Below are 26,630 nucleotides of genomic sequence, written 5' to 3'. Positions count from 1 at the left end.
ACAAACTTTAGGGGTTGTTGTTAGTAGCGTCTTTCCCGTGGCGCGTGCGAATCACGCTGGAACAGGTTACTTCGTTGCCGCCAATAAGTCTACCATTTTCGTCCTCCCACCCCTGGAGGCCTGAGGCGCCGGGCAGGGCTCCGCCAGCAGGCGACGACGGGGACAAGGTGAGTGGACGGGCTGAGAAGAGGCACCCGCGGAGCCCGCCGCTTGTCGTTCTGCTAGGCCACTGCATGCATGCTGGTGCCTTCGCCTCCACGCCGGCGGAATTCTCGCCGGCGGGGAGGCGACAGGGAGGCCGTGCGGAAACGGCCTTAGTTACCTTTCACACAGCCAATCTAAACAGGTTGTTATCTGTTGTTGGCTTGATTCCAAGTAAAGTAATATTGGGACATAGGTTTCATACAGTGCATTTAAATATATTTATGAATTGTATCTGAAGTGCTCTGCCCATTTCAAACTGTGCTGCTTTGCTTCCCATTCTTTTTGCAGTGTGTTTTATTTCAGCTTTAAAAAAATCTAACTTTTGTGCTACAGTGCTATATTGCCAGCATTCAGCAAGCATCTGAATGCTGGCAATATATTTATTTATTTATTTATATTTATTTATTTATATTTTAGATTTATAGGCCGCCTCTTCCCCGAAGGCATTAAATTGCTATATTGGTCTAGCGCTATATCATAAAAGTTAACATTTTTTTTTAAAGCTGAAAAAATGCCACAAAAAGAGGTGGGGGTAGGCGGGATTGAAGGCTCTTTTAAAAAGATTAATGTACCTTCATAGGTTTTTTTGTTGATAACAACTTGAAAAATAATTCTTCTCAGAGGCCGTTTCCGCACGAAGGCGGAAACGGCCGGGTCGGCGTTTATGACGCCGACCCGACGACGCTGGGACCGTCCGCATGGACGGTCCTGGGAACAGCCGGGCAGCCGGCGCCACGGAGCGCCCGGCCGACTGGAATCCTCGGTTTGCACGTCAGCCGGTGTCGACATGCCCTGGTTCTGCGCTGGCCTGCTCCAGCGCGAGGGAGGGCGGTCTCAGGCCTCGGGCGACGCCGGAGGCCCGGGAACAAGGTGAGTGCCGTAGGCGGCGCGGAAGCCGCCGCTCGCTTCTCGGCATCACTCGCGCGCTTTCCCCAAAAAGAGCGCTGGGAAGCGCTCTGGGGAAACGCCAGCTTCAGGCCGGGAGGGCGGTGCGAGGGCAGCACAGCTGCGTTGCAGCTGCGCCCCCCATGCGAATGGCGGCCTGGAGACGGCGTTTTTACCATCTCCAGGTCGCCATTCATTGCCCGTGCGGAAACGGCCAGAGACATTTGAAACCCACATTTTTTGCACACTGAATATGTATCTTCAGTGTCATCCATCAGGTAATAAAAATGAAACAGTAAAACTAGATAAACAGCTGTGGCTATAGATGTTACCTATAAGTGCAGTTGGCTTCAGTTTTCTGACAATATCTTCTAAATTTTTCATCTCCTCATGTTGATGGGCATATTGTTGCTTCTCAGAAGTCAGTGAGGCACGGCCCTAAGGAAAGAAGAGTTTCTATGTTAAAAATAGAATTCTCATTCATTCTGAAAAGACTCAATTTTTTCCTCAAAAACAAAAACATCTCATCTTACCTGAAGTTAACTGATTGGATTTTGTCTGCCACAGGTCAAATATATAACAACTATTATTCAAAAGTATATTTGGCTGAAACCAGTTACCAGGAATCAAACAGAAAGGTTTCAAACAAGTATTTTCGTCCTTTTTTGGCTGAACATTCAGGATGCCACCCTCTTCCCTACTTCCAGAAAACTTTCTCATATGGGCAGAGGCATCACTGTAACCACCTCCAATATTTACTAGGTGAAAAGTCACTAAAATTTCTAAATATAGAAGAGGGGGAGCACCCTTCTTTTACAAAATCCATTTTTTACTTCCAAGCAGTGTGAAAAAATATTTTGAAATAACATATATAAATACATCACTTGCTTGGCATTAATGGAACAAAAATGTCTTATGAATGTTTACAAACTATTGGCAAAGAGATGAAGCAACCTGTTCTAAATTGCACTGATTGTTATGTTGGAGCCCTGGCCTCCTAAACTCTGTCAGCGCTGTCAACAATCTATATATGCCCTACTGTGCCCCCTATATGTGGATAGTGAGGTTGAAGTTGAAGGAGCCTTCCCTCTCCCCCCAACCACCTCAAGCAGAAGGTCCAAATTCGAAATACCCTAGGTTCCACATTCCAATGAAGTTGAGCTAGCAATAAGACACATGAGTGCGTGAGCCTTGTATCGAATCAGATTCTTGGTCGTTCAACATCAGTCTTGTCTACTTAAGCGGACAGCTGCTCGCCAGGGCCTCAGGCCGAGGTCTTTCTCACAACCTACAACCTAGTCCTTACTGGAGATGCCAGGGATTGAACCAAGGACTTTCTTCATGCCAAGCAGAAGCACTTCCACTGAGCCATGCCCCCACTCCAGAATGGAAAGTGGATATGTTGCAAAAAGAAGACAGCGCTGGCTGTATCCACATATGGCTGGTCTTTATCAAACCAGGATCAGAAACCATGCTTTGAAGTTGTTTTATTAACTAGTCTTAACAATGTTTCATGTGATATATAAATGTACACAGACTGGCTTAATAACAGCTTTTTACCTATTTGTTTACTTCATTTATAAAGGAATGTCCCTTTAGGTCCCAGTGAGGACCTAAAGCAGCTTGCACCATTGTCCTCTCCTCCATTTTATCTTCTCAAAACCCTGTGAAGGAGGTGAGGTTGAGGGAGCATGACTAGCCCCAGGTCACCCAAAAAGCTTCCATGACAAGCTTGGAGATTTGATCTCCCCAGATGGTAGTACAAACTCTAACCACTACACAACACTGTCTCTTCCCCAGCAGTACCCTCATACACTCTTCAGCTTACAATTCCCTGGCTAATGTAAAACAAAGTTGTATTTGCCTGTAACTGCTGTTCATCAAGTGTCTTCTGTGCAGGCATGAACAAGCCAGTCACAGAGGATGATCAGAAGGCTTCTAGAACAGTGGTTCTCAACATGGGGGTTGGGACCCCTTTGGGGGTCGAGCGACCCTTTCACAGGGGTCGCCTAAGACTCTCTGCATCAGTGTTCTCCATCTGTAAAATGGATAAATGTTAGGGTTGGGGGTCACCACAACATGAGGAACTGTATTAAAGGGTCGTGACATTAGGAAAATTGAGAACCACTGTTCTAGAAGCTTTACAGCACTTGGAGTGCTCTCCTCCCTCCCACCTGGAGTCAACAGTGAGCTGGTTTCCCACATAAATGGTCATGTGGCGGAGGTGGGGAGACCGCTCCTCCCTCAGTTCTTTTTTCACCACCATGGAGAGGTAACAAGCTTTAGCTGAGTGCTTCAATTTTTACCTCAGAAATCTTCTTCATCAAAATGGTGTTATTCAAGAAATGTTCCAAGTGTGAAACAAAGATGGCTGGAAAAGATGAGCATAAGGAATGTCTTTTCTGTCTCTGAGAGACTAATGTTTCTAATACATGCTTGTTCTGCTGCCTCTACATCAAAGACAAGATATGAGCAGACCTCAAGACTTAAGGCTGCACTGTGGGAAAAGTCTGTCACTTCAGTGGATACTCCAGTGTTAAAATCTTCAAAAAGACCTTGTATGTTTCAGTCGCTTCAATTCCTACGGTTCCATCTGACTGATTCTTGACTTGGCTTTGGTGGCCAAATGGGCTACTTCGGAGAGCCAGTTAGGAAAGCCAAACAAAGGTTAAAAATACTTCTCAGTCCAAGCCATTGTCTCCTTGATGCTGAGTCTCATCACCTATTTGTGCAGGACTAGAATCCCTGGTTTGTCCACCAGAGGTCTCCTCTCGCTGCTGATAATCATCATCTCCAGGACTTCAAGGCTCCAACCTGTCTCCAACCCAGTGGTGGGATTCAAATAATTTAACAGCCGCTTCCAGTGGTGAGATTCAAATAATTTAACAACTGATTGTTTACAAGCACCATTTTAACTCTGCCGAAGACATGCTGCAGCTCCATGAGGAATTCTCAAATGTACAGGTATATTCCCCATGGTCACACCGGTACAATTTTGCCATGAAAAACCAGCCATGTCAGTGTCTAGGAGTCACTCAATGTCAAAGCTCCCACTCTCTTCACCATTATTAGTCATGGTCTCCTTTCATGGACCCTGCCGTCTCTTCCAGTCCAGACATTCTCTGTCACCCAGGATGCCTACACTGATGTTCAGCAGACACTTTTCTCCTTCTTCAGAGAATGATGACTTCAAGGCTCCCCTGCTTTGTTCAAATCCGGGCAAGTGTTCAATGTTAAGGCATCATTTCTCCTGTCAGCAGCAGGGTTTCCTGAAGGAATGATGATGCAGCAGCATTTGTCTAGATCAGGGGTAGGGAACCTGCGGCTCTCCAGATGTTCAGGAAATACAATTCCCATCAGCCCAATTGGCCATGCTGACAGAGGCTGATGGGAATTGTAGTTCCTGAACATCTGGAGAGCAGCAGGTTCCCTACCCCTGGTCTAGATGGTATGAGTTGTCCTCTACAAGTCAATCCCAGATTCATAAATGAACCATAGTTCGTTTAGTTCATGTACTGGTGGTGACATCATGATGTTGCCCAATGGCATTTTTAAATTTCTCCCTGCCCCCCACCTGCTAGTAGCCAGAGCAGAGCAAGAAACAGGAGCTGAAGACTGGAGATTACCCACCCCCAGTGGCAACTTGGTAACCCTGCCTCCATGCAGTGGCGTAACTAGGCAAACTGGAGCCTTGGGGAAAACCTGAGCTTGATGCCCCCCCAGGCGCGTGCCCAATGCAACGCGCACACCCCTATTGTAGCTACGCCAAGTGGCGTATCTAGGCAAACTGGAGTTTGGCGCCACCGATGGGCAGCCACCCTCCCCCACTGTGACCAAGTAATGATTTTTTACACCAGGTTGTTTCAAAGTCACCATCACATTATAGAACATGCCCCAACTCACAAATCTGAGCACAGCAATAAGCCATGCCACACAGCAGAAATAATTTTTGAAAACATTTTTAAAATGCTTTCAAAATGTTTTATTACTGCTATGAAAACATTTTATGGTGTTGTATCCAGTACCCCCAATTGGGGGAAACAGCATAACTTTCAATGTTTCAAAAGGGAATCTGGGCTCCCTAGCTTAAACAAGTGATGCTGGAATCCACCCCCAAACAGCATCATTTTCAATGGTGTTTAAATTAGGGAGCCCAGATTCTCCTTTTAAATCTACCTTAAAGGGAGAATCTGGGGTTCCCAGTTTAAACAACATTGGAAGTGGTGCTATTTTGGGGTTGATTCTCCCCCACCCTGAAACAGTATCACTTGCAATGTTTAAACTGGGGACTTCAGATTCTCCCTTTAAATCCATGTCAAAGGCGGGGGGATTTAAAAGGAAAATCTGGGGAAATTTGGGAGGTGCCTGCTGGCAGGGGTGCAATTGTTAAGATAGCAGCACCAAACTTTTAGGGTATCTTTAGGAGACTCCCCTAATGATACCACCCAGGTTTGGTGAAGTTTGGTTCAGGGGGTCCAAAGTTATGGACCCTCAAAGGTGTAGCCCCCATCTTCTGTTAGCTCCCATTGGAAACAATGGATGATGGGGCACCCCCTTTGGGAGTCCATAGCTTTGGACCCCCTGGACCAAACTTCACAAAACCTGGGTGGTATCAGTAAAAGATTCTCTTGATGATACCTCCCAGGTTTGGTGAAGTTTGGTTCAGGGGGTCCAAAGTTATCGACCCTCAAAGGTGTAGCCTCATCTCCTATTAGCTCCCATTGGAAACAATGTGGGATGGAGCACCCCCTTTGGGAGTCCATAACGTTGGACTCCCTGAACCAAACCTCACCAAACCTGGGTGATAGCATCAGGAGAGTCTCCCAAAACATCCCTGAAATTTTGGTGCTGCTAGCCTAAAATCTGCACCCTCTGCAGGCCAAAAATGGAAAAACACTGAAAATACAAAAAATCCCACAAACAAACCTGCGCCCCCCACAGGGCTGCGCCCAGGGCAACTGCCCACTTTGCCCAATGGGAGGAACGCCTCTGCCTCCATAGCTTTGAACCTTGATTTGTTCCTCAATACACAATATGTCCAAGTGCTAGGTTTAGGTTTCCTGTCCCCATTTCTCCTGTCCTTCAACCCAGTGAGGCTACAACTTTGTCAATTCTTCCTCCAGTTTTTTACTCTTAACATCACGTAACTCCAATGTCATATGCTTACAGTTCAGTTTCTGCATTCAGTGGATTCCAGGACTGGAAAAGTTGATGAGCATTTCTTTAAGAGATGTTTGCTCAATTAAGCAGCTCATAAACTAAAATTGGTATGGCTTCAAGCAATGCCTTAGTAAAATTTCATAGGGCAGATTGCTCTGTTTGCCCCTTTTTTCATTCTCTACAGCTTAGATGTCTAAATGAGCCAATGTATCTTGTCTTTAAATGCATCTGTGACGGATTGCACAGATAAATAAGAGAGGATTAATCTCTCTGAGATGGGAAAGAAAGGACACTTTTGGATTTGGATTACTGTGTGTTAACATCAAGTTCTTAGTTGTGTGTGAAAATCTACCCTGAGAGGATTTCAGTCTGACAGTGAATCTGATCTGAAATATGATAGCATATGCTGAAAGCAGAAATATGCTGATGAAAGAACTAGAAGTTTATTTATTGATCAAAGTAGAGGTGAAATTGTAAAGAGAGGCCTTTTACAGTGACCATACATAAAAGGAGTGGAGAATACATCTTCTGGGAGATAGAAGAATTCATAAGCCAGTTAAAAGGGAATTGTACTCAAAGGAGTATTCCTGGTCTGGTGCATTAGTAATCTGATTAAGTCACCTCACAAGGGAGATTTCAGTAGACTGGGAGTCCAACAGCGGAGAGACTGTGTGTACTGAGAGAAAGGGTGCCAGTCAGTGGTGGGATTCAAATAATTTAACAACCGATTCTGGTGGTGGGATTCAAATAATTTAACAACTAGTTATTTACAAGCACCATTTTAACAACTGGTTCTGCTGAAGTGGTGCAAACCTGCTGAATCCCACTACTGGTGCCAGCCTGTTAAAATGCAGAGTCATTTTGAATCCATAAGTCAGTAACGCCTAAGAGTAATTCAAGACAAAACTGCACCTTCATAAAACATATAACATCTAAAAAACTGAAAAACCTAGAAAGCTTAACAAAACTCTGTGCCTATGACAGAAACCTAAGACTCTACAGAGGTTATTCCTGCTTGATTTCCAACTGCTGATTTTCTTCATAATTCCCACTTCATTGGTTCAATACATTTTCCTTTTAATTTAAAATTCCTCAGTTCTCCAGTGCCTTTTTAAGGGAATTGGTTTGAAAAGGGTTCAACACCCTAGGGACAATGTTAGAACTACAAAGTGGGACGATGTTAGAACTATAGCCTGAAGCTATCACACTCTACCAGAGAGACTACTCAATCCCAAGGAACCCAAAAAGAAAAAGGCAGAAATCTGCCTCATAGTGATAAACAGGTACAGAGGGGTGGTGGGGTGGCCATAGCATCCAACATGAACTATGAAGTACAGCTGGCTATTTCACATATTGTGGCTGCTGAACTATATTTTGAATTAGTGATAACTTATTATATTGGACAAATATGTTCCCTAACATAATTTTACCCAGAACAAGCTTCTTGGGTTTTAAGCCTGTGAAGGATACAATATGCTATTTGCTATCCCCTTTGCACAACAAGATGACCTTTATCCTCCCTACAGGATGCACTGCTTCTTTGCCACCCCCGCCCCCCATGGAAAACTGACAAGGTCTTCCAGACACTGACTCGAAGAGGTTCCATTTAGATCCTCAAGCCTGAAAAGTAGAGGAAGTTGAATCTACTCCAGCAGTGGCTACAGCTGTGCAGAAGTACCCAACTGGCTGACAGGGAGAACTTCTTGGAAGAGGAGAGCCCCTGTGCAGCTAGCCCACGGTTGGCAGCAGATGACCAGTAGGGAGATGAGGCACTCCCAGAGGTGCAGACAACCGTTAGCTCAGAGGCACCTCCAACACCTGACTGAGGCAGTCAGGGCAGACCAGCCTCCCAACTGTCCAGGTTCACCAGACCCCCTGAAAGCCTGTAGAAAGAGACTGAGGTCAGAACTGCAGGTGCGAAGATAAATGTGCATCTGGCTGCTCAGTACAAGCTGCAGGTTGACAGCAAAGATGAGTTTTCACAGGATGACTCCTGAGAGGCAGACTGTATGTGCGAGCTTTTGCAGGACGGCTCCTGAGGGGCAGACTGATTGCACGAGTTCCTTGTGAGTAACTTCAAAGGCTTCTGGGAAAGGATTGCTGGACATGGATGAAATCCCAGTTCAACTACCTGCTGACACTCTCCTAATTGACTCCTGGAATTTTGGATTGTATTGCTGGCTTCTCCGGCTTCCCCGGACTGGACTGTTTGAAAATGATTGTGGAATTCCCTCTGACTGCTGCTATTTGAGAAATGAGAGAGGGGCACTGCAACCTAATACCAACAGGTGGCAGGCAGCCAAGGAAAGCCAAAACATGTTTTATGTGTTTTCAAAAGTAAACAGAGCTTCATACTTAACCCAACAAATTGCTAAGGTCCTTTCTGAAAGGTAGGAAGCTGCCTTGCTCCATCATGATTCAAGTCAGACAAGATGCTAGGTCAGTGACTAGCATATATTGGCAAATAGCAGCAAAACAGGAAGGTGATGTTGTACAGTTTTCATCTAATCTCCTCATCCAGTAGCATGAACCATTGTTCACAAAGGTCCCCCAATCTTCAGAGAAGATTTTGGGGACAAACAGAAACCTACCTCTCCATCCGCTTTGTTTTTACAAGCTTTACTGAAGGATCCAACACTACATGTTCTCATTCCGCATAGGACAAATAACAGCTAGCAGGTCATCAGGTGTCCAAATGCGGGGGGTGGGGATTAAATCACCTCTTCCCTAATCAATCCAAACTGCCATACACACTGCAAAACCACTGACGCGTCTTTTAGTATATCACCTTATTATGTCTAGGAAATATTCAATGGCACATAGGAACACAGTTCAAAATGCTTAATACCAAAACTCTTAATTGGGAAATGGTGTGCATGTGTTTGATGGATACACTGTATTTTCCCTTTAATACAGGAACATTACACAGTGTTTCGTATGTAGCGCTGAATAACTCTATTAAAAATGGGCTTTTTAAAATGTGGCTAACACAAATACCTGTTAAATCTATGGTGAGTGCACATACATATGCTAGTTACCAAGTTGTGCTAGTTGCCAAGTTGCCAATGATGCAAGTTACCGCATTGCATTTGTTTTGTTACTGCCTTTTTCCATCTCTGAAAGTAACTACAAGTTTTGGTATTTATATAATAGAAGGCAATATATCATCAGAAGCAGCAAACAGTTCCAAGAGGACCACAAGATGCTGTGTGGGTCTGTCACATGGACAGCAATAAATACAAAGTTATATGCTACAGTTTGCCAGCTTCTCTTAACTCACACTTGATTTATCTCTTTCCTCTGCAGATTTCTTTAGATACTGAATTACTAGGTTTTAAAATGGATGGGAAGATATCCTCGTGTACTTAAATGCCATTTAAGCTGTTTCTTAGAACTGTTACCACAGAAGTGATGTAATAAACTTGTGTTGGGTTTTCCCTAAGTCTATACACACACACACACGCACAGAGAGAGAGAGAGAGAGAGAGAGGGAGAGGGAGAGAGAGAGAAGGGGAGAGAGAGAGAGAGAGAGAGAGACTGAGACTGACTGGGGTACTTTCTGGCATGCTCATATTGACTAATTTCAATTTAAAGGGCCTGGGTGTTTTTTTTTAAATGGCAGTTTTCAAATACACCAGTAGGTGTCACTGAAATTGTAAGTCTGAGGAAAAACATTAAACCATTGTACAATTTCTCCAGAATCCAAAACCCTTTATAATTTCTCCTGAAGTAGTGTGTCCAAGCTTTAAAGCAGTTTCGAAAGGCTACGTGATCCTGAGGAAATTACTAGTGTGGGATTTCAGGTTACATTTAACAAATTAAAGTTTTATTTAAATATGTTCTTAAGCTTAAAGGTTTCAAGAAATAATTTACAATAAAACCATTTGGCGAATTACTTCTGCTGAGGTGACTTTCACTTCACATCAATCTACTCTCTCCTTTACATCTCTGAGGCTCATTCCATACAGGCCAATAAGCACACGTATAGGAAAGTTAAAAAAAACTGTTTTGGGAGGGGGGGGACTTCACACACTCCTAAAACGAGTCTGCCCCATGCTATTTCCCCCAAACCGGGTTTTTTTGAGAATCGCGCTGCTAGCAAGTCTTCATAGCTATGCAAGTGCAAAAAGGTGCAACTGCAACCCGGATTGTTTCCGTGGGCTCCAATCGCTGCCTGCACAGATGCTTGTGAACACGAAAACAGGAAAACGGGTTACTTTATCCCTACTGCAACCCATTGTATATTTGCAGTGTGGAAGGGGCCTGAGACAAAATTAGGATTTGACTCCTTTTCTAGTCTCCCAAGGTTTCTACTATTTCTTTAAAAATTCTACACTTCACTAGGTCTAGCACAGACTGGGTCTCAGTTCAGCACAGACTCTTCACTGTCACTCTCCAGCATCAACCAATCACCTTGCCCTCCCATCCTCCATTCACCCCCTCCTTCTACAACTTTCCTCTCATTGTTACACTGTCCTTCTCACCTACCAGACAACCTACCTATATCTGCCCTCCTGTCTTCAGCTTTCCCTTCGTTCCTTCCAGGGCAATCCCTCCTGCAGAAAACTCTAGCTGAAGTACAAGATGCTAGCCACCAGACTAAGCCAGGCCCAGCCCAAGTGTGTGATGGGCAACCTGCAAGGATTTCTGGGGGGGTGGTCTTGTTTTCCCTTCTATCTTCCCCACACTATCTCCACTTTTCCTTCCCCTGGCAGCCCCCATATCCACTCAGCAGCAGTTATGATGGAAACCCCTGGTGAGTGACTTGCAGTCTCTACATTTGGGTCACTGGAAAAAACTAGCAGACTGTATGAATGGTGCTTAACAAAGTGTGAGGATTCATTAATGCATCTAAGCTTTTCGTCCCATGCACTAAAACATCATAAAAATTCTGAAAGAAAGCAGTATGTTGAAATTGAAATGAATTACCCTAATTTGGGAGGGTTAATTTTAAGTAGTTCAACACTATAAAATAAATTACCATCTTTTAAAAACATGTAGCTTTCTTTATGTTGGCACTTGAAATGTATGCATTTCTTTCCTGATTCTGGTCAGTGGAAGAAATGAGGTAAGAATGACTGACAAAGTCTCTTAGCAGCTTTGAATATCTAACCATCTCTGATATCATGGCAAACCACAGCATGTGGGACATAGTCTCCTGTTTATCACTATAGAATAAAATTATTTAAGGCACTCACCTGAAATTTGTGTAGATGCAGAGGCGTAGCTCTAAGGGAGTTGGGGGGACACAACGCACCAGACGCGCACCCCTGTGGGGGTGTGGCGGGGGCACTCCGGGGCGAGGCGGGGGTGGAGGACGCACCAGTGCACCAGGCGCTTTCCCCCCTTGCTACACCTCTGTATAGACGTTTGGCATATATGAAGGAAACCATCAGTAAATTAAGTTTTATATCAATATTTCTTTTTCCTTTATACTGGAAGCTTATAAATAACTGGAAATGTTTAACACACTTGCACACAGTATTTGTATTTTAAGCATTTATTTTCAGGCCACACTAGATAAAATTATGAAACATCCATGATCAACTCTCCTACTGCATTTTAAAATACCAAAAGTCACGGCAGGGGATTGGATTCAGACTGCGAAACAAGGGTGACAAGGTTGAACCCACCCCCTTCATGCTGTTTTCTCATTTTAAATCACTACCCCTTCCCAAAGCTGCTATTTACTCTATGGGGAAAGGGATACAGGACATCATGTCTTGCACCATATCATCTAACTCTTGTCATTATTCTTTATTTTAAATAAGTCATGTTTTAAAAAGTCCAAGTAATACACAAAAAAATGCAAGTAGTTGACTTCTCCAACTAGCCCATAATTTCTAAGGGGAATTACAACAATCACAAGTAAGGACCACAAGAAACTTGGGGAAAGGGTGCATCCCACTCCCCTTTGCTTTCTTCCCTCTCTCCCTTCTATAACAAATTTCCTCCCTTTTCCCCTCCCCCACTTCTCTATCAATTTATGCCCCCTCTATGCCCCCTCTCTATGTCTTCCCCTTCTCAGACTATCCCCCCTTTCCCCCTTTCTCTACTTAACAACCTACCCCTATCTCTTTTACCCCAACCCTTCTCTGTCAATCCACCTCCCTTTTTAGTTCTCCCCCTTTCTTGATTTCCCCTTGTCTGCTAACCTTCCTTCATCCCTTTTGCCCCACCTCTTCTCTATGAACCACCCCTTCCCCTCTCTATCAAACTGCTCCCTATCAATGTTTCCCCTTTCTTTCTACCTCTTTCCCCTTCTCTCTCTCCCCTCCTTATCTTAACAGCCATGACTGGGCCCAGGGCAGCTTCCTTATTGTCAAAACGATCACAATGATTTCATATCTAATCAAGAGGAAACACTGGGTTGGAAGAATGGAAAAATAGAGGAGGGGGAGGCTACAATGATGGAAACAACCATAGCTGCCTCAAAAACCACGTGTCTGGCAGAAGAGCTCTGTCTTATAGATCCAGTGGAACCGCCTCAGATCCCGCAGGATTCTGGCCTCACTAGACCAAGCATTCCACCAGCTGAGGGCCAGAACCGAAAAAGCCCTGGCCCTGGTGTAGGCAAGCTGGACCTCTCTCAGGCCAGGGATCAACAGCAGATTTTTCTTCGATGATCACAGTGATATTCACAGGACTTACCAGGAGAGATGGTCCCATAGGTAGCGGTCCCAGACCATTTAGGGCTTTGAAGGTTAGTACCAAAACCTTGAACTTGATCCAGTACTCCACCTGCAGCCAATGAAACTGGCAAAGCACTAGTTGAATGTGTGCCCGCCACAGGGTCCCTGTGAGGACTCATGCTACTGCATTTTGCACCAGATGGAGTTTTTGGAACAGGCCCAGCTATTATATGCGGCAGCAGTTTGAATTAGTGTGGACACATTTGGTATAGACTGCCCACTCTTATACTTTCTTCATAGTATTCTGGGCCTAGCCGGTGTGGTATTGAGTGCTGAAGTAGAACAGTTATTGCAGATTCAAGCCTGGCTAAGAACTTTTAAGCTAAAGGTAAAGATCATGAGGTATGTTTTGCTGCCAGGTCTTTTGAGTTTAGTTAAAAGTGACAGTTTTAAATCTGACTGGGACAGGCTATTGGAATATAAATTGGCTTGTCTTAAGGTTACTGCTGATGTATTAAACAGATTAGAGAGTTAGGATTTACATCAACTGATTGAAAGACATTTGAAAGAGCTAGATTATAACAGTATTGTTAAAAGATCCTGCATAGTTTGTTCATCTCTGGCTACTAAAATATGCCTCCCCCCTCCCCCCCGCCCCAACTGCTGATCCCAGAGTATTTTCAGACTTTGCCTTTACTAAACTACAGAAGGCTTTGGCCCATCTGAATGCCTTTCCTTTAGCAGTTGTGACAGGAAGGCACTTAAGTATATCATTCTCTGACAGATTATGTGCCTGTGGATGAGAGAATATTGATACTATTAATCATATTGTCTTTGAATGCCATTGGTTTTTAGATATTAGAAATGTGCTGATATTTCCTTTGATTGGGAAAAAACTTGTTTCTGTGGAACTCAATATTTTGTGGTTGCTGAGTGGCAAAGGACAACAAATGGCATTGCAGGTCACTAAATATCTAATTGCTGTGATAACTCATCAGACCACCAAATCCCATTAGTATGTTAGTTGTGTTTCCTGTTCAATACATTGGTTGAATAAACAGTAGTGCAAATAAGTAAATCATTCATTGCACACAATAAACAGAACACCTAAAATATGTATTGTTACAGTAAGAATAAATCTGCATTACCTTTACTATTAATCCCTTAGAATCCACCATCCATATCTTTTTGATGGCTTCCTCTTTCCGCGTCCCTTCCTTTTCCATAGCCATAACAGCAAGATTGGCTATCCCCAGAGCTGCCTTAATGAGAACAGAAAAAAATAATTAATAGTTTAAAACACCAGATAATAAAGTTTATGCTCCAGACCCCTTTGTAATCAATTGATCGCTGCAGAGGTTAAAGATATTATGAAATATGAAATAAAAATATGAAATAAAAAACTGATATTATTGATTATTTATAATACTGTACTGAAAAGGGAATAATAAGAAAGTGTGGGTGTTTGCACAAGGATTTCCCTAGTGCGTCAGAACAATTCCTAAGAACCTCCCATCTACTACAGTGTTATATGCAAACAGTGTTCCTCAGCATGGTACAGCATTTAAGAGCAAGGTACTCTAACCTGGAGAACTGGGTATGATTTCCCACTTCTCCACATGAGCAGCAGAGTCTTATCTGGTGAACCAGATTTGTTTCCCCAATCCTGCATTCCTTCTGGGGGACCTTGGGTTAGTGACAGTTGTTCAGAACCCTCTCAGCCCCACCTACCTCACAAGATGTCTGTTGTGGGGAGAAGAATGGAAAGGAGTTTGTAAGCCACCTTCAGTCTCCTAACAGGAGAGAAAGGTGGAGTATAAATCCAAACTCTTCTTCTTCTCCTTCTCCTCCTCCCTTGCCACATTTGAACAGGGATAATATCTTAAAGACAGAGAGCTAATACTGCAGTAGTTCTTGCTATTATAGGAAACAAGTGGGAGGCCCACAAGACTTGCAGAGGGCAGAAAGGGGGGGGGGATTCCATCTCTTCCTATCACAGTTCCAGGCCTTATCACCGACCTTAAGCTGCGCTCTGGTCCTGGCTGTCTCAGCAGAGGATGCTGGGAGTCACTCTATGCTCAAAGTTGCTCCTGGCATCCAATGCCATCACTGCCAGGACCAAAGTGGCTTCCAGCATCCTCCACAGCTGTGTCCAAAGAAGCTCCTGGTGTCAAGCCTAGCTGGGTGTCATTACATTCCTGGTGTCTGCTGCCTTCGCAGCCAGTCTTGGAGTTACTCCCAGTGTCCTCTGACATGGTGACCCAGCCCAGAGAGGATCCCTGTGAAGACAGTTGCTGCCAGTTCAAGAGGTAAGAGGATTGCACATGTGCACATGTGCAGACAATCATATTTTTAAAATGGGAGAATTTAAACTCCCATTTTTTTACTTTTCAGATTTTTCTGCAAATGTGGGGAGTTCCCCAAGTTTGCAGAAAGTCAGTCTAGCATCTGTGTGACCCCAGTCCATGGATTTCAGTATTCACAGCTGGAGATCACACAGCCCTATAACATATATCAACCTGGTTAAGTCTCTTCCACTCTGCCCTCAGGCCCAGTGCCACTAGGAATTTCAACTATACTTTACATTTAACAAAATCACAAGAAAGTGAGAATTGTTAGTCAGATTGTTAGCAAAGTCAGCAATGGACTGAACACACTGATGTGCACATTTAGTGAAGCCATAATCACACATAATGTGTCAGCTACTACCATGGCCCACACACTGCTGTGTTGAGATTTCTGTGGATTTGATCACAGAGCCTGGCTACTCTATGGCATCAAATTAGATGATACTGCTATTGTTTTCAAACCAAAATTATCCAATTACTTAGTAATCAAATTTTACATTTCCACTATTCCTGTCCTAACTTCAGTAAACAGTGCTTCATCTGATAATACTTCAGCACAGTCATTATTTCAATCTGAGCTCCCCAAAAGATACAAACGATTATTCTGATATTCCTCTGAACGTGTGACTGCAAACTTTTCCTCAAAAGTACTGAATTCAACACATTCCTCCCAGAAATATGTTCATATTTGAAATCTTGAAATGTGTGTGTGTGTATGTACACACACACACACACACACACACACAGAGAGAGTCAAGTTGCAGTCGTCTTATGGTGACCCTGTTGGTATTTCTCCAATAATAACTGTTCTTCATCAGAGTATCTATCTCACATTCTTAAATGATTTCTGCAAATTGGATCAAGAAATTTCTTCTCCACTATCCTGTCATCTAGCCAAAGATAAGGAATACAGTGTTTCAGAAAGTTTATCCCACGCCTCTCTAAAATACGTGATTGATCAACTGAACATGACCAGACAGACTAAGGTTCAAAAAAGCAAACTTTCTCATTACATTATGCTTTTTCTTATACAGAGAGCAGGTTGTGTTATCTTGGTCCAATCTTTTACATTATGCTGCTTTATTTAATTTGGATCTCTGGAAGAATAGCTTTTAATGTTGCTGTTTAGTTTAATTTTGCATCTCTTATTGTACAGTTTCTGTTTTTACTGTGATTGTTGGAAGCTGAGAATGTGGGCTATAAGTAAGTGTTTTAATCACAAAATAAATATCTACCACAGTAAGGGCCAAATTCACACTGCATGTTTCATACATGTGTAAATTTAAAGTTGTACTGTGTGTATAGCTAAAAACATGGCATACAAATGAAAGAACACATGTTTGTGGCAAAGATATATTTGAAAAGACATCAAGGAGTCCCGATGGGATGGAGCTGCTTGATGAATGAGTACACTGAGCAGCAAATCCAAATCTGTCCACTTAGCTCTTCCATCACTCTAGTTCCGTGGTGGCGAACCATTGGCACTCCAGATTTTATGGACTACAATTCCCATCAGCCCCTGGTGGCAGGGGCTGATGGGAATTGTAGTCTGTAACATCTGGAGTGCCAAAGGTTCGCCACCACTGCTCTAGTTTGTAACAGACTTTGCTGCATAAGAAAGTGGTTTTAGCCTAATTTCACTATGAATTTTCACTTTAGATGTATAAGGAGTCCTTTGGCCAGCCAAAGCTCAAATAGAGTATCAGTTCTGCCAGCATCTGTCACTATTGACTTTTTATATTTCCTATATGACCCTAAAACAACTGCTGATCTTGAAGTTTTCCCTGTGGGTTCATTTCATGTCCTTTGGTAAAAAAGTCTGCTTAGTATTCTTGTATGACTTTGTATTTTTCAAATATTGACAGTCTCAAGACAGACATGGAACGCATCATACACCAATTCTTTGCTGTGAACCTTCCTATAATTCTTGGGAAATGTTTCCAGTAGCTGCAGCCAAAGAAGCTGTTGGCTGAAGTAGCCGTCATGGAACCAAACGGTAGTGCCAAATTGGGTGGTAGATCTGCAACTGGCTCCACCAATGTTTACTTTTTAAAAAATGAAATGCTGTAGCAAGGTCTGCCAAATTGCCTTTCTTTTGCAGCTCCTGCTTAAAATAATTGGGAGCCCCAAAAGGCTGCATTTCATGTAAAAAAGAAAACATCACGAGATTCAGTCATGGATTTCCCATGTGATGTAACGTTTCATCTTTTTTGTAGGGTGAAATAAAATTAAACGAAGCCAGCCACTAACTGAGGGCACTTTGTAAGTGCCAGTTCAGTACTGGAACCAGCTTTCCTGCCTGATGCTCTCCAGTCACATGGTTTTAGAATGACAATGCAAAACCCTATTAACAACACTTAAAATGTATTGGGGTTTAGAGTGCTGGAAACAGCACTGCTGCAAATTAATCACCTATATCACCAACCTTATATTGTTATACTGAGGTACTAGGCAGAGACGTCATTCCTCTACACAATTATCTGCAGTAACTTTAGAATCAGTGGTGGGATTCAGCAGGTTTGCTCCCCTTCAGCAGAACCGGTTGTTAAAATGGTGCTGGTAAACAACCAGTTGTTAGTTGGTTGTGGTGGTTTTTCCGGGCTGTGTGGCAGTGGTCTGGCCACACAGCCCGGAAAATCCACCACAAACAGTTGAATCCAGCCGTGAAGGCCTTCGACAACCAGTTGTTAAATTATTTGAATCCCACCACTGTATAGAACCATTAGCAATATTGATAAGGAACAATTTTAAAATAACTGAAATGATTACTGATAGAGAATATGAAATTAATCCAAATACTGTTGACTGATAAGTGGATAGTTGTGGATAATTATAATTATGTCTGTTCTCCCTACTAGTATATTCTCCACTTATGTCGTAAAATTTTATAGTAGTGGGGAAAGTTACACTGGAACACAGTTAGTATGGAATAGAAATAAGGTAGAGATAGTTTAAAATTTAAATTCAAGGAATTTCTCTAAATATTAGAATAATTTTTAAATGAAAATAAAGCTTCACTACAGAACAGGTGATATGGTAGAGTTTATGAAGTGCTGGTCATGAACCGGAAGACAAGAATTTGAATCCCCACTTGGGCCATGAAGATTCCTGGTTGATCATTCACTCTCTCCCAGCCTAGTGCTTTCTTATTATCATCACAACAATGCTGTTGTGATGAAAAAATTGAAAACATCACTAGAGCTCCTTGGAATAAAGGTGGGGATATAATTAGCAAATGAACAGTTTATCAGTAGTTGAATGCATAAGGAAATTTACAGACAGTGTAAACAGGCTCCACATACTGGCCAAATATATATCTTCATTCAAAAATAAAATAAGAGGAAGGAAAGCAATTGTGTAACAGATGTTATCAATGCTTTACCTCTCCTGCCCCCTGGAACAGTATTTTGTGATCTGACAGCTTGTTGCCAGTGATGCGAAGAGCTGCAAGCAGACCTGCAAGAGCCACTGAAGCTGTTCCTGAAATAGAAAAAGAAATCTGATGAATGCTGAAATACTGTCGAAGGCTTTCACAGGTGATCTGAAGATGCCAATCACAGATGCAGGTGAACCGTCAGGAGAAAATACTGCTGGAACACAGCCACACCACCTAATGCTGAAATACTGCTGTAATGTCAGAAAAGATGAACCAGAACCCTGATCCCATTCTATTCCTTTGCACATTCATTTTCTCAGCTTTTGAACTGCAATGCCTAACAGCTCACACTCCACTAGTTAAAAATACATTCAAAAGAAACACACATATTCACCTACACCACAAATACTCCCCATCATTTTAAGAAATATACAGAATATTCTGATGCTCTGTGGCAAAATAGGCTTTCCCCGTTTTATGAGTTTTAAAAGAATAAAAACAGCAAAAAGAGAAGGACATTTTCTAAACTTCATTAAAACGAAACTTGAGAACATACAACATTTTTGGTTACAGCTCACTTTAACCCTAAAAATTCTCAAGAGCTCAATCCAGATGGAGGGGGGAAATGGCTTCTAGGAGTGGTGGAAGCTTACGCTGGTGTGTTTGCTCACGCTGCTGGCATAAGGGGCACCTACTTCGGCAGAGAGAGTAAAGAAACCAGTGTGTGGCCACCGAACAGTTCCGCATCACCCAAACCTGGAAGTGCCTGCCACCTGGGAGATACACTAGCATCTAAGCAGATCCCAGTACAGCAGGGGGAGGGCTGGGTGCGTTCCTAGGGGTGGGACCAAGTTTAGCTGTCTTCCAGTTCAGGAACACTCCCTCTGCAACAGCAGACTTAAACCACTGGAAAGCATAGGTAAATCTGTTTAGCCTATGGCGCTATTTGGGTGGCAGGAGGGTTTTTCAATTTTTTTTCCTTTCTGCGCCACCTGAAGTCCCTTGGAGGTGGCCCAAAGGTGCTTTCGCTGTGCTTTCCCCAGCTGCCACAGAGTTCCTGTCCCCTCTGAACTGGGCTGCCAAACTCTTATTCTGCTTTGAAGTTTGCTTAAGAGCATTAGTATTCCTTCAGTATAATAACAATCTGAAATCCTATGTTCTGTATTATTCTCTTTTGAAAAGACCTGCTCTATCGATTTAAATAGCACATCTGTTGAAATCAGAAGAGGTTTCCATTGGTTATGGTACATGCAGAAGTCATACAAAGGCTATGGAATTACTGTATTGGCATTAAAATGTTGATTCAGTGCCTACTGTGTGGGAAAATATTACTTTTGAGAACATACTGGAATATAAGGAATGTAGGGGGTAAGTATAATGGAAATATACTTGGAAACTACTGAAGAAATAGTTTCAATATGACCAGACCCATAAAATAACTTCAGTTCCACTGTAAAACAATATATTATTATTAAAACAACGGGGAACACACTGTTATGAGAACAATTAAAGGATGAAATAATTTGTAATTCAATACAAATGACCTTACAATAAGCACTCTAAAAAAAACCTGTCATTCAATACCCCCACACAGCTTCTACACATTAAATCATCCCCTTCCGTCTTCTGCACAGGGGAAACAGAAAGAAGGAGATAAAGGTCTTATTATTATTATTATTTATTCAATTTGGTAAACCGCCCTACCCCCAAAGGGCTCAGGGCGGTGCACAACAAACAACAATACAATAAAACAAATCCAATAACCCCAGTTAAAATACAAAGCCTTAAAACTATAAAACTACGGCAGCAGTAGTAGCCTTCAATAAATAATTTGATTAATAATAGAAGACGTCTGGCACCCAACCCCAGTGATCGAACCCTGGGAAGGGAGGGGATTAGCAGATGGTCCAATAGATAGCCAGTGTGCAGGACAACACGAGGGGCGGGCTCAGCAGCCGGCTCCCTCAAAAGCCCGGTGGAACAGCACCGTTTTGCAGGCCCTGCGGAACTCTCCAAGGTCCCGCAGGGCCCTAACTGCTGGAGGAAGGGCATTCCACCAGGCAGGGGCCAGGGCAGTAAACGCCCTGGCCCGTGTGGAGGCCAGCCGCATCATGGAGGGGCCGGGAACCACCAGTAAATTCGCCTACGCAGAGTGGAGGGCACGACTTGGGACGTAAGGGGTGAGACGGTCCCGTAGGTATGAGGGCCCTAGGCCGTAAAGGGCCTTAAAGGTCAGAACCAACACCTTGAAGACGATCCGGAATTCCACTGGGAGCCAATGCAGGCGGCACAACACGGGGGTGATGTGATCTCTGACTGAGGCCCCCGTGAGAAGACGAGCCGCTGCATTTTGGACCAGCTTCAGTTTCCGGATCAACCGCAAGGGAAGGTCCATTTGACAACATTAGAGAGCTATCTTCGTATTTGTTGGTGAAAGAGCAGCTTTTTATGACTTGAGTTCACAAAGCTGGAATTCTCTGACTGCTCATTTGAAAGCAGCTAAAAATAATTGGACATGCTCTAGAAATAAGTACCTTAATCACTACACCCTACTAGCTTTTACTATATCACTGTTAATACCTTACAATGCATTCAGCCAATTTTTATAGAAATCATTACTGCAAGTAACTATTATTGTCAATGCTGTAGGCAAACAATTTTCAGATTTTGAAAGACAGATGCAAGAAATTCTAAAATGAGTTATGAGACAAGAATCTGGGAAACAGAAAACCAGTTCAGCAAACAAGCCAAAAATGTATTAAGCACAGTAAAACTTCTGCTGGGGTATACAGAATCCAGATGACTTAATTGTGCTATCTATTCATAGTAATTTTCATTAATACACACATAAAACTGTCGGCTCTGTTTTCAAGTTCATTTCTGAAAGTCAAATCTCATAGATCACATGCAAGAAAAAAATCTGTCAACAAGCATTATAGGAGTCAGTAAAAATAGGAACAATCATTACTGCTTGTCTCTCTATCCAGCTGACTGTTGGTCTCTTTAGACGAAATGAAATTATAGCCAGTAATTCTAGAAATCATTTACAAAACAGACTAATAATAGCACATACACTTAAAATTACTCATGCCTTTAAAGTGTAATTGTATCTTTGTTGCCAGAAACAATCAGACATTCTCATTCAACACATAATGAATAACAGAAGGAGGAAAACAGCCATCTTAACTATTGTTGAGAGATCAACAGGCTGTCACATTTACGTTACAGGAAAATTGGGACAGCTCTGCAACCCCTCAAAATGCAAGCAAATTGGAGAAAGCTGCCACTACCAATGTTTCTTCTATTAATGATATTCATATCATCCTGAACCTACGTATTTAATAGGTAGACATTCTTTATTTCTCTTTTCCATGGCACTTTTCAGAATTGCTGAACTCTCATTTCATCTCATTTATTTATGTCATTTATAGTCTGCCTTTCTCACTGGAACTCAAGGCAAATTACACACCATGGCACTATTACATCAACAGAGATGGGGCATCCAAAAATGAATGCAAAGGACTTGAGTTGCAAAAATTTGAAAACATAGCTAAACCAAGCTAGGGATGCCAGCCTCCACATGGGACCTAGGAATCCCCCATAATTACAGCTCATAGGCATTAGTTTCCATGGAGAACATGAATGTTTGGAGGGTGGACTCCATGGCATCATACCCCAATGAGGTTCCTGTCCTTCCCAGGCTCCATCCCCAAATCTCCACGTGTTTCTTAACCTGTATCTGGCAACCCAGTGGTATAGCTACAATGGGAACATCCAAAGACAAATGACCCAGGCGATCCCCCGTTGAGTCACATGGGGGGGGCGGAAAATCGTGGCACAGTGTAAACACGGTGCCAATTACCACTATTATCATTATTACTTATTAGATTTCTATACCACCCCTGGGCTTGAGGGTGGGAGCAGTTCTTCAAGATCTCTGCCTTCCCAACTAGCACTATTACTGTCTTGTTGAAGTTTAGTTTTAATTTGCCCACTTTTTAATTTTTGCTAAAAGTTCAATCTAAATATAATACCACTATATAGATATAGCTTTTTACCTAATACAAAATAAGGGACATACCATAAACATACTTATAAATAAAATTCCCATAAAATTCCCAAACATTTCACATAAATTCAAATACATCTCAGGATTTCATTTCTTACACTTTCATTACTTAATTTTGTTCCATTGTGCTGTTCTCTCACCATCTGAAGGATGAAGCTTACATGCCACCTCCTGAGTTGGGCATAACAAAGACAGCTCCACCCACCAGACCCCTTAGGGCAGGGGTCTTCAAACTATGGCCCTCCAGATGTTCATAGACTACAAATCCCATGAGTCCTACCACTTTGGCCATGCTGGCTGGGGCTGATGGGAATTGTAGTCCATGAACATCTGGAGGGCCATAGTTTGAAGACCCCTGCCTCAGGGGGTCCCTAGACCAAGCCAGACAGATCTACTAGCTCAGTCTCCCCAATTCAGATCTGGCCTGATACCTTAAACCACCCCCAAGGCTGCAACAAGGCATGAAACATCACCCATACACCAAGCACCTGCAAACTACTAAAACGAGGGACAGTGGGTAGGGAAAGCATACAGCAAATCACTCCTGCTGTGTCCCACCAAACAAAGTTGAGGAGGGACAGTATATACCAGGGGTAGGGAACCTGCGGCTCTCCAGATGTTCAGGAACTACAATTCCCATCAGCCTCTGTCAGCATGGCCAATTGGCCATGCTGGTAGGGGCTGATGGGAATTGTAGTTCCTGAACATCTGGAGAGCCGCAGGTTCCCTACCCCTGGTATATACCATTCTGGCTTCCAGGCCATCCTGCAGTCCCCACCCATCCTTCACATGAGACACCAGATTGGCTACCAGGGCTGTGATGACGCCAACACCCCGGCCCTGCCCCCAGCAACTTGGAGGGGACATTCCTTCCCTCATCTTGCTCCTCAGCACCATAGCCACAAAGGAGGCCATGAGTAAGTTCAGGACCACCGCTTGCTGGTTGACTAAATAGTTCTGTCTTACTTTTTATTAGTCTTGAGTCTAACTGAGGAAGTCTTTAAATTAAAATAAATGAACGCATTTTAAAGAAGCCAAACCAAATTGCAGCCAAAGGTTTCACGTAAGCATGGCTTTCAGTAATAAAATGTATCATTAACAAGACAACTCCGACATTTGCTGCACCAACACATACCTTCTTAGAATGAAATGCAACAGAAAATGTTTTATATTGACATTACCATAGTATTAAGCCTACAAAATGCCACTAGCATAAAACCAAACATTGGATTCTCAGAACTCCCGATATTATATGGTATCTTCCACATAGTTCCTGAAATATTGTTGGCTAGCCTAAGGGGAAATATAATTTTTGTCTTTATGTACAACATATTTGAAGTGGCCGTTTATTCTCTCTAAGGAGTCCCACAGGTATATTTCCTTACCTTGAATGTCATCATTGAAAGTGCAGTATTTGTTGCGATATTTCTCCAGGAGGCGGAATGCATTTGTATTAGCAAAATCCTCAAACTGAATGAGGCAGTTTCTGCCATATCTAAGGGTACAAAAGAATATGTACATGTAAAGAAACAATGTTGGGTACATTATATATGACACTAGTCTTCTGTGTTATAGGCTGTGTATTTTTCCATTCACACATGGAAAAGCTCTTGTTTGAAGTACCACAACATTCTCCACTGAATTACATGATACAGAAGCAAGTAGATCTGGACTAATTAGTTAAGAAAAAGATGATACAAAGAGTGGCATGCAAAGTACCATAAACAGACCTCTGTGGAATATGAATTTCACCCAACTGCACTGCACTAAGCCCCTAAAAATTCTGCCCCTAGGAATCAGGAAACCTTAAAGAGCACTGGGGGGGGGGTATGATGTGGGGATCTGCAGTGGCAAAACGAAGTGGTAACTATCGATTCCCCACTAATGGGAAAGCCCTTCCACTGGCAAAAATTAGCACTAGTTCCCAAAGAAACTGAACAAAGACATCTTCAGACATCAGATATACTTTCAACTGAAATGCTGGTTGCTCTTGATTTTTACTGTAATTTGGCAAAAATTTTCATCCCAGTGTATTTAAACTTCCATATGATAAAAAGCATATTAGAAACAGTTAAAATTTAAAACCAGTTACTGTAGTCTTCCTAACATTAATGTCTCTGGAAACAATTGGGATCAAGTCTAGAAGCATAAACTTTAAAATAAGCAGGAAAGAGACAGTAGGCCTAAGCAGATTAACATACGATAACATAGAAGACAAATCAACTGCCTCTCAGCCAACAACAAATTTTCACATTGAAACAGTTTTTGAGAATATATCTCCCTCATACCACATCCATAACAGTTTGGGGGATCTGAAATCCTCTGCATCCATCAGGCATTCAAGAAATATTCCCAATCTGTAACTCCACACACACACAGCAAGACTTTGGCAGAATGAAGGGTGAACATCCACCTGTGGTAGAACACAGCACCTCCCACAAGCTGTTCTCCAGATTACGGTAGGCTGAACAGCCGTCTCGCTTTTGGCGGGACCGTCACACCTTTAAACAATTTGTCCGGTGTCCCGCGGGTTCTGCAAATTGTCCCGATCTTTTGGGAGGCTGATGCACTGCCTTCTGGGGCGCAAGGCAATGCAGCAGCCTCCCGTGCGCCCGGCCGCAGGAGCGCACGGCCTTCTGGGGCTTGCCGTTTGCCACCCTGTGACAGGGCGGCAAACGGCAAGCCCCAGAAGCCCATGCGTTCATGCGGCTGCGCGTGTGCGTGCGTGCGGCCGCTTCCCCCATCCTGGATCACAAAGGTGACCATCTGGTCACCTTAGATTATGGACCTTTGGGAATAGCATGGGATGCAGCAAAGAGGAAGGCAGCTAGAGAGGGCAAACCATGTCAATAGCAGAGCAAAGTGAATGGAAGAGCCTCTTTCTTGCGCAGACAGCATTTACGAAGCACTGTGGTGTGCCATCTCTCCAGTTAAAGTGTGGGTGGGGAGGTGGGAAAGTGCCAGAAAGAGGAGGAACTATAGATTAAGACAGGTGGGCATACAAGATTTCATAGAAGAACACAAGGAAGCTGAAAATTTATTTATATAAAAGATTGAAAAACTCCTTGCTACAAGGATGAATTAAGATCAAGAGTGTTTTTATGCTCAATTGGCTAAAGAAAATAGTCATCAGATAGTGTAACCCTGTCATGAAATTATGCATCTAAAAGAATTTAATAATAACTTTCCTGTATGAAATATATTTCTAATGCTGCTACTTAAAAGGCTCTAATACTTTCTTCTCACACCTATCTGCTCCTGCAAAAAAGGAAAAATAATGATATACCATGTCTCCCTGAAAATAAGACAGGGTCTTATATTAATTTTTGCACCAAAAGATGCATTAGGGCTTATTTTCAAGGTAGGGTTTATTTTAGGGGAAATACGATACCTTCACAATTAATTAAGGTGGGCTCTCAGCAGCCCCGTTGCTTCCCTGTCACATGTAATGCAAGCATGCTGCATCCTCATTGGCAGGGAGCACCCTGCTGGATCACACCATCCTAATCTGTAACTTCCGGTAGGGCTTATTTTTGGAGTAGGCCTTATATTTTAAGCCTCCTCCAAAAATCCTGAAAAATCATGATGGGGCTTATTTTGGGGGTAGGTCTTATTTTTGGAATAATGGATCCCTGATAGGTCTGATAGGTCTACTTGAAAATCACTGGACAAATCCTACCTACCGCTATTGACACTGACAGGTCTAAAAGAATTATTAATTGTTAATCAACTACATTGTGTATTTTCCCCTATGGAGAAATTACTTAGACTGGGGCTGAGGTCATACCTAAAGTGACCTCTGCAGAGGTTGGTGGAGGAGCACAAACATTTGCACATTCCACCTATGCCTGTGATATACTGTGTGGTGGAGCTGTGAGAAAGATAAGAAGTATGGAAAAATAGTACCAATTTAGTCGAAATTCACAGAAATAGCTTGGAGCCCTAGATACAAGCCT

General features: G+C 42.8%; 1 protein-coding gene across 2 annotated transcripts in view; it reads right to left on the bottom strand.

Moving 5' to 3' along the window:
• ME1 (malic enzyme 1) overlaps positions 1-26,630 on the bottom strand; it is a 140,700-nt gene that overhangs the window by 21,928 nt on the left and 92,142 nt on the right. For both annotated transcript variants that reach the window (XM_048495245.1, XM_048495255.1), the window contains 4 exons: positions 24,060-24,169; positions 18,612-18,709; positions 14,030-14,143; positions 1,422-1,527 (listed from right to left, as the gene is read on the bottom strand). In XM_048495245.1, coding sequence (XP_048351202.1) covers positions 1,422-1,527; positions 14,030-14,143; positions 18,612-18,709; positions 24,060-24,169 — 428 coding nt within the window. The remainder of the gene's footprint in view (positions 1-1,421; positions 1,528-14,029; positions 14,144-18,611; positions 18,710-24,059; positions 24,170-26,630) is intronic.

This window comes from Sphaerodactylus townsendi, linkage group LG01 (assembly GCF_021028975.2).
Source record: "Sphaerodactylus townsendi isolate TG3544 linkage group LG01, MPM_Stown_v2.3, whole genome shotgun sequence".
Lineage (NCBI taxonomy): Eukaryota > Metazoa > Chordata > Lepidosauria > Squamata > Sphaerodactylidae > Sphaerodactylus > Sphaerodactylus townsendi.
The sequence above is the reverse complement of the archived record's forward strand: the minus strand, read 5'-3'. Positions and strand labels throughout refer to the sequence as shown.